The 11,442-nt window shown below is 36.7% G+C and overlaps 2 protein-coding genes across 2 annotated transcripts in view; both read right to left on the bottom strand.

Moving 5' to 3' along the window:
* Positions 1-11,442, bottom strand: part of LOC128881952 (uncharacterized) — a 164,891-nt gene that overhangs the window by 28,263 nt on the left and 125,186 nt on the right. The gene's annotated exons all lie outside the window — the stretch shown is intronic.
* Positions 454-11,442, bottom strand: part of LOC128881926 (uncharacterized) — a 15,559-nt gene continuing 4,570 nt past the window's right edge. Inside the window, exons 2-3 of the mRNA XM_054133369.1 lie at positions 4,815-7,432; positions 454-2,393 (exon numbers count right to left, since the gene is read on the bottom strand). Coding sequence (XP_053989344.1) covers positions 2,365-2,393; positions 4,815-7,356 — 2,571 coding nt within the window. The 5' untranslated portion in view covers positions 7,357-7,432 and the 3' untranslated portion in view covers positions 454-2,364. The remainder of the gene's footprint in view (positions 2,394-4,814; positions 7,433-11,442) is intronic.

Here is an 11,442-nt window from a genome sequence, read left to right on the forward strand (position 1 = left end):
CTGGCGGCCGCGCTTGTACGCGAACAAGTGACTCGACGTGCATCGAAGGACATTGACGCTGCCGTCTAGAGCGTAGCCTTCGCTACCGCGGCCGCTCCAACGGTCTACGCGCGCTCTGATTGGTCGGGGTTTTCTCCTAATATCTCCTTAACGAAGCCTCATCCGACATTTTTGCAAAGTAAACTTCAGCCCTCAGCGGTTAACGCGTGAACCCTTTCCATTTTTAACATAAATTTTCTCGAGTATACCGAGGAACCACATTTATCCTGTATAACGTGATCGATATTTTGATTGCGAAGAATTTGAATTTAAATTCATTGCTTTGTCAATTTATTTTGAATACATATTATCTATGAGTAATAATGCATATTTAATTATTTTTCATATAAAAATAAAGTGCACTTAATTTGTTAATTTGAGGATTTATTTTCATTAGAAATAGCTTATAAGTGGTGCACATTTAAATATTATTTGTACTATCACTTCTTCGAGACATTCATCGCGTGTCTCTGATTTTAGAAATATTAAATAATGCAATTAACTTTGAGATAATCAATCGTAGGGAAAATATGAGGTTTCATTGTTTTGAAAACTTGAATCGTGAATTATCAAACTTTGGATCAATATTCGAAATTCGTACAACATCAATGTTCTAATGTATTTCGTTGCAGCCATTTTATGATTCTAATTCAATTCTTTCATACCTATTATAAATCTTAAATTACAAAATATATTGAGAAATATTTCAAGTAAAAGTTGTACTGTCTCTGGAGGTGTGGTAAATTTTGTAGGGAAAAGTTATTTAATACATCGGATATAGAAATAAATTCTATGCTTTTTTAAGGTGCACTTACCATTTATTTATAAAGAAAAAACGTACAACTTTTAATCTTCCCTCCATCAGTAGTTATAAGGTCAAACGTCGATTCAATTTATGTGTTTCACACAGTTTAATTACTACATATGTAGAAGGTTGGTTCTCTAACGTAACAAAATGGTCTGTTGACATTTCTATTTCAACTGGAGTTATAAATAATTAAACGTAAAGGCACGGAATTAATTTCTGCACTTAGTGAAATTTTCGAATATCATTTCCTACTAATTATAATTAGTTTACAAAATAAAATAAATAATGTACATTCAATGCCACAATTTTTTTCTTATATATTTTGGTCTGCTAAACTCGAAAATCGCCATGAAAAATTTGTCTATAGATACGTCTTTTTTATATGAATTTTTGAATTTTTTTTTCGATTTTTTTTCTGAGATAACTTCACATTTTAGGCTTTATTTCGAGTTAAAAACGTCCGATTGGGTCGCGCAAGATGCCATGTTAAAGGTAATCGAATCTCCAATAATTGTTTGTAATATTGTTTTCTAATTGGTTCAATAGTTTCTGTGTTATAGGGGAAAATGTAGGAGAAATTTCGATATTTCTGCTAAAATAGAACACAAACATTTTTCCCGTCGGCATAAAAAAATAGAAAGTGTCAAATTATGTCTAGTTTCTTGTTGTTTACGTATAGATCGCACTTTTACGAAGAAAACAAGCTTTTATTGAAGAAAATCTATGGATAAATACCGGAGTTATGAACAATTGAGTAAAGGTAGAAAAATTCCAATTTTACTCTGTTTTTGTATTTTTCTCGTATTTATGTAGAAAACGTTTGTTTAATTCATTTCGTTCATTCTTATTATTTCTAATTTTCTCATATAATATTGAAATTTAATAATAAAGATGAACGAAATGAATCGAATAAACTATTTACTAAATAAAATAATTACTAACTTAGGTACTTAACTAAGGTCAAAATTATTTCTATTCTTCTCATATAATGTTGAAATTTAATAATAAAGACGAACGGAATGAATTGAATAAACATTTTCTATATAAATACCGGAAAAATACAAAAACAGAGTAAAATTGGAGTTTTTCTACCTTTACTCAATTGTTCATAACTCCGGTATTTATCTATTGATTTTCTTCAACAAAAGCTTGTTTTCTTCGTAAATAATAATATTAAATTTCTGAAGCTTGACATCGCTGATTCATATCGTTAGGGCGAAGACAAAAATTACAAAATACGTTTTGAAATATCAGTGTTGTAAATATGTAGTATATGAAATAAAAAACTTTTTCGTAACCAAGAATAGAATTTGTAGTTCCTAATGACCTTGCTGTTCATGCGAGCATTATAAATAAATAATATAAAAGGAAAAGAATAGAATTAGAAGTGACGTAAATTCATATCAGCAGTCGCGAATGTGTTAACGAAGATTTTGCAACAATTCTTGTTAACCATAACTGAAACGAGGGACTTAATTCTATCGATAAAAAATGATCTTCCTTTCCCTCCTCTAATGTCAAAGCCGTAGCAATAACCGTTCGCCTCCTGGAAACAAAAGTAAAACCAACAAAGTGCATCGCAATCCCTTTATCGATCGCTGGAAATATAATACAAGCGCGAGATTATGGTACACCCACCCTACGCGTCGCGTTGCATATACATTTAAAAAAAACACGTAACTGACGGAAAAAATGTAGTTATTAAGTCACATTCGCAACAACGCGGACTACATCGCCAGATGTAATTCCGACGTCAACTTGAGGTCAAATGTGACGAGTCATTTGGTTAATAAATAATCCATGCTTGACGGAGACGAACAAGTGAAAGTTTGATGATTTGTTAAACACTTGATGACAGAAACTTCACTTTTCGTAAAGACGTACCATTTGCATGAGTATTAGTTGAGTGTTTGATTTTTTTTATTAAAGTGTAGACTTAACAGACTGTTTACACTGGACAGTGAGTCCTGGAACAGTGAGTATTAGTTCTGGTTATCTATTTTTAAGGAATGTTTTGTGTTATTATAACATGACTAGACTAATGATTTATATGTACGTTTGGATAGATTTTTGGGACACCTTGTATTTGTTCTTATACAGGGTCTCTCGAAAACTCCATAACGATATATTCAAAGATGACCCCATATATAAACAAGATGACATATTTTTAAAAAACGAGGATTGTTCTTGAGTAGTACTAGACCTTGACTAGTATACAGGGTGTTCAAAAAATGTTGGAAGTCCTTGAAAGGAGTGGTTCGGGGGGTTGTTTGAAATAACTTTTTCCTTGGGGAAAATATTCGTTAACCGTTATACCGTTAACCTTTTCAAGGCGAGTTAAATCGCATGTGTTTTTTAAATAGAAAAGAGTTCAAGACGAGTTAATGTATTAACTCATTAACTCATTAACAATAAGCTCATGTGTTTTAACTCGTCTTGAGCACGATAAGAACAAAATAATTTGACGAGTATACTCGCGCAGAGGACCGACAAGGTTAAGGAGATATTAATAGAAAACCCTGACCAATCACAGCGCTGGCGCCTAGCGCGCAGTCTACGTCACTGCGGCCGCTCAGCGCGTAGCCTACGCTACTGCGAGCGCTCCACCGGCGTACTCGCGCTCTGATTGGTCCGGCGTTTCTCGTTAATATCTTCTTAACAAAGCCTCGGACAACATTTTGGCTAAGGAAAAAGTTGTTTCAAATCACCTCCACTCTGTATATACGGGGTGTTCTAAAAATGTTGTAACACCTTGAAAGGAGTGGTCCGGAAGGTGATTTGAAACAACTTTTTCCTTAGCAGAAATGTTGTTCGAGGCTTCGTTGACGAGATATTAAGAGAAAACACTGACCAATCAGAACGCGAGTATGCCGGTGGAGCGCCCGCGGTAGCGTATGAACGCGACCGCTCCAACGGTATATGCGCGCTCTGATTGGTCCGGCGTTTTCTCTTAATATCTCCTCAACAAAGCCTCGGACAACATTTTCGCTAAGGAAAAAGTTGTTTCAAATCACCTCCACTCTGTATATACGGGGTGTTCTAAAAATGTTGTAACACCTTGAAAGAGGTGGTTCCGGAAGGTGATTTGAAACAACTTTTTCCTTAGCAAAAATGTTGTCCGAGGCTTCGTTGACGAGATATTAAGAGAAAACACTGACCAATCAGAACGCGAGTATGCCGGTGAAGCGCCCGCGGTAGCGTATGAACGCGACCGCTCCAACGGTATATGCGCGCTCTGATTGGTCCGGCGTTTTCTCTTAATATCTCCTTAACAAAGCCTCGGACAACATTTTCGCTAAGGAAAAAGTTGTTTCAAATTACCTTCCGAACCACCTCATTCAAGGACCTCCAACATTTTTGGAACACCCTGTATATATTCAAATTAAATCTACACTGTCAAATTTTCTTCTTTGAACGTCCCTTTATATATAAAAAAAGATTCAATAACAAGAATTAATTATATCTGGAAATGATATGCATTAGAAAAATATTAGGTGGACTGGAAAGGAATGTCACTTTTGCAATTTAAAAAATTTTTGTCATCACTTATCAGCTGATGTATTTTCATCAACCTGACATTGAAAAGTTGCATGCTAGATGGCAAAACGCTTTTGATAACGAAAGCGATTACAAAAATTCATTAAAAATAGAAATTTATTAAAAATCTATTTGAATTTAATGTAAAAAAAACGACATTACTTTCAAGTCTACCTAATACATTACCCTTATACATGACCAGACTCCCCCCTTAAGCACGTATAATTCCTTCCCAATTACTTCTCTTTCTCAAACTTCAACAGCCTCGAAATTCATCATACATTCATGTATATCATAAGAGCACGCAACAGATCTCTAAATATGCGAGAGGAAAAGGAGAAAACGTTGCACAACAGAATTCTAACGGCACCGGGGATATTTATAGCAGGAAGAGAATTATTTCAAGAAAATTATGTGCATGTTTACTGACTGTACGGAATCGGCCCGTAGACCAATGGAAGCGTGGTTCCGGTCCCGGCTGGAAGTCCCCTGATCGAATTCACGTGATCGGACAAAGGAGCGTTCCTATCCACCGAAGACTCCAATCCAACCTCTGAATTATCCCGAAGGTTCGCTCCGTGGTCACTCGAACGCAGGTCCATCACAGAACTATAATTATTAACGAGCCGTGGCGATAGTAGATCATCCGTCACCGACAAATCTCCACGGTAAACTTCTCTCAAACTTCTCTCTCCATCTCTGTCCAACCTCTTCACCTGTATCGAATGATTTTCTTTAATACTCTTCGCTTTAATCGTCTCGTCTCGTTCACTTCTGTAGCTAGAATCATTTTCTTTGAACTTCGACGAGTCGCAATTATCGTCCGAGGAGCATTCGTCCTGTATTACCGTCGGCTGGCCTCGCAAAGGGCAATCATAGTTGCGCAGAAAGGACACGTCGACCGTGTAATTGCGCAGTTGCCTTCTCTCCATCGCCTCCATCTCTTCGTACCTCTCGTTCACTCTTGATAAATCTATGGGCGGAGGAACTCTGGCGATTTTTATTCTACGTAGCGTGAAGCTTCTCGGCTCTGGGAGGCTTCCGAGCTTCGGAATGTCGACGTGAGAGGCGCAGTGTCTGCGATGATGCTCGTCCACAGTTTGCTCGCTGCGATAGTTCGTTGGTAGTTCGGATATACTGCTATATTTCTGACACGAATTCCCTGAGAAATGATTATTCCTGAATTTTATTCCTAAGGTTGGATTTAATGTTCTTTCTGCGTGGAATAAATTGGGTAAAGATTTGCAGAGATTGTATTGTACATCCAGTCCTTTTTGTCTTGAGGATGTATGATATGAGATTTCGTCATCCTCGATGGACGTCGTCACGTAAGAATTTAGTTGACCAGAATTGGATTTAGATTCCATGTTTCTTTTTAACGTCTCGTCCTGTGTGCCTCGTCCTGACGTCTCGTTTTCACCGCTTGAGGTTATGTTCGAGGTTATGTATTCCAAACTCTTTATTTGTTTATTAGAGACTCTGCAATCGGAGTAAATTTTATTCATGGGTTTTCGATTGCAGTTTCTTTCCTGTTCAATCTCATCCACGGAATTCGACTGTTCGTAGCATTCGGTACTTATAGCACTGTGTCGTTTACTCTCATCTACAGTTGACCCTTGGAACTTCCGATGAGTCATAATTTCCCTCGAATCGGAGTTTTGATTGTTTAGTGACTCCTTCGTAACATTCACTTGCGAAATATTAATAAGACTGGGCTGTGAATTATTCTCCTCCCTTTCTGCCGCCATTTTCCTTTCTGCGTAGTTATTCTCCTGGAAAAATTCATCAGGACACCTTTCCTCCCTTTCTGTCGCCATTTTCCTTTCTGTCGCCATTTTTCTTTCTGTCGCCATTTTCCTTTCTGCCGCCATTTTCCTTTCTGCCGCCATTTTCCTTTCTGCGTAGTTATTCTCCTGGAAAAATTCATCAGGACACCTTTCCTCCCTTTCTGTCGCCATTTTCCTTTCTGTCGCCATTTTCCTTTCTGCCGCCATTTTCCTTTCTACGTAGTTATTCTCCTGGAAAACTTCATCAGGACACCTTTCCTCTTCTACGAGTTCCTTTACGAGTTCTTCCACGAGTTCTGGAGTGGTGTTCGCCATGCCTCTCGACTTCCTATCATTGATGCTACTGATTGAGGACTGATTGCTTTGACTGGTGAGCGTCTCCGTACTCCCAAACCCATTATTGTATTTATTGTATTTAGAGCTTGGATTGGAAGCTTTGTTGTCCAAGCTTTTGGAGATATCAGCGCCATAGGTGGCGCCATAGGTGACGCTGTCGTCCGGCAAGATGGCGCTGTCATCGTCTCGCGAGATGGCGCTGTCATCATAGGTGGCGCTGTCGTCTGGCAAGATGGCGAAGAACTTTCTCCTGAGGTACCTGTTGCGCTCGAATATTTCATGAAGCCTTTCTCTAGTTTCACTGCTGCTCGGTCCTCTGTCATCATATTTATCACCATTATAACTCTGACGGAGTTCATTATTTACGGGACTTTGGTCCTTTTGATATTCAGAGGACCTTTGATCTGGCCTCTGATCGAACCCTCGAATCGTTTCATTATACGGTAGAGACTTGCAACGTCTTTCTCGACTGTTTTCGCAACTTTCGTTATTGTAGTCGTCGAAGAAATAGGCCCGCTCGAATTCCGTTTTCGGTTTCCAATTCCAATGGTAGGTTTCGCGGTCAGGCCTTGAAGGATCGGGGTGATTTTGTTCTAAATTTTTGTTTACGTCCTCCCCAGGCTCTATCCAAACGGATTTCGCCTTTTGGACACGAGGCATAGAGCGTTTTTCGTAATTTGGGTAGTTGAATAGTTGTTTTTTCGAATGGCGATGGTTGTTTAGATGACATATTTTCTCAAGGTCGTTGATCTCGTTCGCGAGACTCGTCCATTCGGGACTGTTTTCTAAATCCTCCACGCGTGACACGTTTGCGGTAGACATTTTCACTGGTATTGGAGAGTCTTTCATTGTTTGAACGCGGCACTGGTTGGTAATGGAGGCGCTAACATTGTTTGTTCAGGCTCATCGAGGGAATTTTTGCGATCTGTATGGTAAAATGCGACGGAGGTTTATATACACGTTGATTGATATACTCAACTCTTAAAAATTTCTACTGTAATTTGAATTAGACTCGGGACTGAACTTGTGCATTTATAGAGACTTTGCTGTAATTCGAAAAAGGAGGAGAAAATTAAAGTGACATGAGAAATACTGTAGTCTCCATAAATGCACAAACTCGGGTCTTAACATGTGCGTTTATAGAGACTTTGCTGTAATTGGAAAAGGAGGAGAAAATTAAAGTGACATGAGAAATACTGTAGTCTCCATAAATGCACAAACTCGGGTCTTAACATGTGCGTTTATAGAGACTTTGCTGTAATTGGAAAAGGAAGAAGAGAGTTAAAGCGACATGAGAAATATTGTGAGGTCTCCGTAAATGCACAAACTCGGGACCAAATACAAAAAATAAAATACATGTTGCAATATTTAGAAGACAAAAAATACTTTAATTTACATTTCTATATGGTTTCTGTTGCATTTATGGTACAGATATTTCTGCATTTATGGATTCTGCTGTAATTCGAAAAAGAAGGCGAGAGTTAAAGTGATATTAGAAATACTGTGAGGTCTCCATAAATGCACAAACTCGGGACTGAACTTGTGCATTTATAGAGACTTTGCTGTAATTCGAAAAAGAATGAGAAAGTTAAAGTGACATGAGAAATACTGTAGTCTCCATAAATGCACAAACTCGGGTCTGAACATGTGCGTTTATAGAGACTTTGCTGTAATTCGAAAAAGTAGGAGAAAGTTAAAGTGACATGATAAATACCGTGAAGTCTCCATAAATGCACAAACTCGGGACTGAACTTGTGCATTTATAGAGACTTTTTTGTAATTCGGAAAGAAAGGAGAGAGTTAAAGTGACATGAGAAATACTGTAAAGTCTCTATAAATGCACAAACCTGGGACCAAATACAAAAAATAAAATACATGTTATAATATTTAGAAAACAAAAGATACTTCTATACATTTAAAACTATAAATTTGCATAAACATCTGCAGTCTATTTATAACTGTAATTTAATTTCACTGAAACGGTAAAATTGGGTCTGCCATTATAATTCTATCCACGGAAGACAATACCGCCTACAACCAATTAGTATCTCATTAAAAATAAATTAAACATGAGCGATCGTTGTCATCTATTAAAAAATAATAAATCAGAGTCGCGTGAGTCAGGCTCGCAACTCGCCACGAAGAATATTGGAAGTTATCCAGTGTGAAGAAATTTCATACCCAGTTCCTTTCGATCAAGTACGGAATTAATAGCGTGATAATCAACGATGAGGAATGGAAAGTGTGTTTTGGTTAAGCAACCGGTAGTAGTTTCTGGAAAACTTCGTGGCGTGTACACAATCGATTGCCGGGATTTTAATTAATTTCCTCAATTACACAATGGAAACGTTGCGGCCGACGATAAGTATAATTAATGCTATCTTTCCTAGACCTTTGACATTGCTAATTGGCTTTTCGTAAGGTTTTTAAAACATCACTTTTCAGAAAAATCTCAATTAAGAAATCTCTTCGTTTATTAAAAAAGAAATTATTTCTAGTGAATCTCGTTTAACAAATTTCTTCGTTTATTAAAAAAAATATCATTTCTGGTGAATTTCATGGTTACAGATTAGTTTTGGCAGGAATAACGATTGCATTTATTTATTTATTTATTTATTTACTGCTTTAGTTATTTTGGTGGCATTTGTCAGGAGTAAAGAGTATTGTATTTTTTTAATCGCGAATATAAATTTGTTAATCATAAAAGGAGTACGTAAATGAATGTTTTTTTATTGTTATCCTGCATGGGAAACAATTTTATCTAGTGATGATTATCTCGAAACGATAATTTATGGAAATCATAAGAAACTGGATTATTTATAAGAATATTGAAATATTGGAATTAGACATTTTTTTTAAACTGTAATATTTATATCGAACAAATTAAAAGTAATATAAACAATAGGTAAAATAGGTAGAATTCAAATATGATGAATTTTTTATTTGTTTAATACAAATATTGATATTTACAGAAATATCTAAAGCGATCCAAAATGTGGGCAAACTTTTTCTTCAAATAAAAAACGTGTAATCTAAATATATAATGCATAATATGCAATTATTGTTTAAATTGTCCGAAAATATATGATATATCAATTTCATATATACAGATTTCCAGTAAAATGTACGGAAATTGACAAGCTTTTGCAAGATAGCTGTTATCACTCTAACGATTTAATTAATTTAATTGGTTAAAATACGATTAATTAATTCTCGAAACATTTCATTTTTAAATAAGGCAGCATAGTGCAGAATAATCCTAGCACGTCGAAAGCCTGCTTATAGGAAATAGAGAAGGAAAATGAAAATGATCATCGCTCTTGTTTCAACGAGGAATGTTCACAGCCGACCGCGAAAGAACGTGTCTATTAAGATTAAGTGTTCGAGGCAATGAAACGCGGTTACTTTGTTACACTTTTAGCGAGATCTTCCCTTGAGAAAGGTGGCACCTGTACGCTCATAAGTGGCATTCTATTCAAATGAGGACTGCCATCAACGCCGCGACGTGGAAATGTTTGTACGCGAGGAACTTTTTATCGACGAGCGATTTCACCGCGAATCGCGCTAATGATCCACTTCTTTCGATACCTTCAAAGTGAATTTATGGAACAGCATCGAGTGACTAAATTTAATTCGATAGCATTGAATTTGAACATTCTAAGAAATTGTAATAATATACAGAGTCCAATATACAGGGTGTTCGGTAATTGTAGGTACAAGCGAAAAGGGGATGTGATTCTACGTGAAAAAATAAGTCGAAAATGTAGAATAAACATTTTTCGCGCGAGGCTTTGTTTTCGAGAAAATCGACTTTGAATTTTCGCCGGGTACGGGTGCACTTAAACGTGTCGCGTTACAGTTGTCTCCATAAATGCACTGGAACCATCCCCACCACTGGGTGGTATACAAATTGAGGGAGGAGGAGTTGGGTTCGAGTATGTCAATTGCACCTAAATAATTTGTAATTTATGATGTTTCCATAAATGCACTGAGACCATCCCCACCACTGAGGGGTATAACTTTTGTGGGGTCGAAGAGTTGGTTTCGAGTATGTCAGTTTCACCTAAACAATTTGTAATTTATGATAAGTCTCCATAAATGCACTGAAACCATCACCACCACTGGGAGGTATGCCCCTTGGGGGAAGAGGAGTTGGTTGCGAATATGTCAGTTTCACCTAAATAATCTGTAATTTATGATAAGTTCCTAGTTCACGAATAATAGAATATTATATTTCTTATATTGTTTAATTCATATCGAATCTTAACATTTTTCATTGAAGAAAATAGAAAGTAGTTTGTTCGTACTGTCTACAGTAAAGTCTCCATAAATGCACAAACTCGGGACTGATCTAGTGCATTTATGGTAGACTTCGTATATTCTCTGATTGTTGCCGACGAGCTTCGAACGTAGAGAAGGACAGCGAATAAAGAAGAGGACGGAGCGAAAACACCAAGGTATATAGTTGAGACAATGTAATCCAATGGCGAAACTTTTTCATTATTAACTATTTTGTTGTACAACTTTAATCATCGTATTCCTGACATTTTTCTGATTAAAATGAGACCAAACACGACATAATTCGGACGATATGTACCATTCATCTTTTTTTAGTTAGTACTCTACGATAAATGATACGTAATAAGTTGTTACAAGTAAACATGTTGCGAATTACGTCGTGTTTGGTCTCATTTTAATCCGGAAAATGTCAGGAATATGATGATAAAAGTTTTATAACAAAAAAGTAATTAATAAAAAAAGTTTCACTGTTGCATTAAATTGTCTCACGGAGTAATCCGTTCCTAGATAATCTTTGGACTACTCGGAGATCGAACTCTGTGACCCCTCAAGAGGTAAGTATACCCCTAAGTGGTGAAGATGGTTTCTGTGCATTTATGGTAGAGATATTTTTGCATTTATGGTAGAGATATTTTT

This window comes from Hylaeus volcanicus, chromosome 9 (genome assembly GCF_026283585.1).
Source record: "Hylaeus volcanicus isolate JK05 chromosome 9, UHH_iyHylVolc1.0_haploid, whole genome shotgun sequence".
Taxonomy (NCBI): Eukaryota; Metazoa; Arthropoda; class Insecta; order Hymenoptera; family Colletidae; genus Hylaeus; species Hylaeus volcanicus.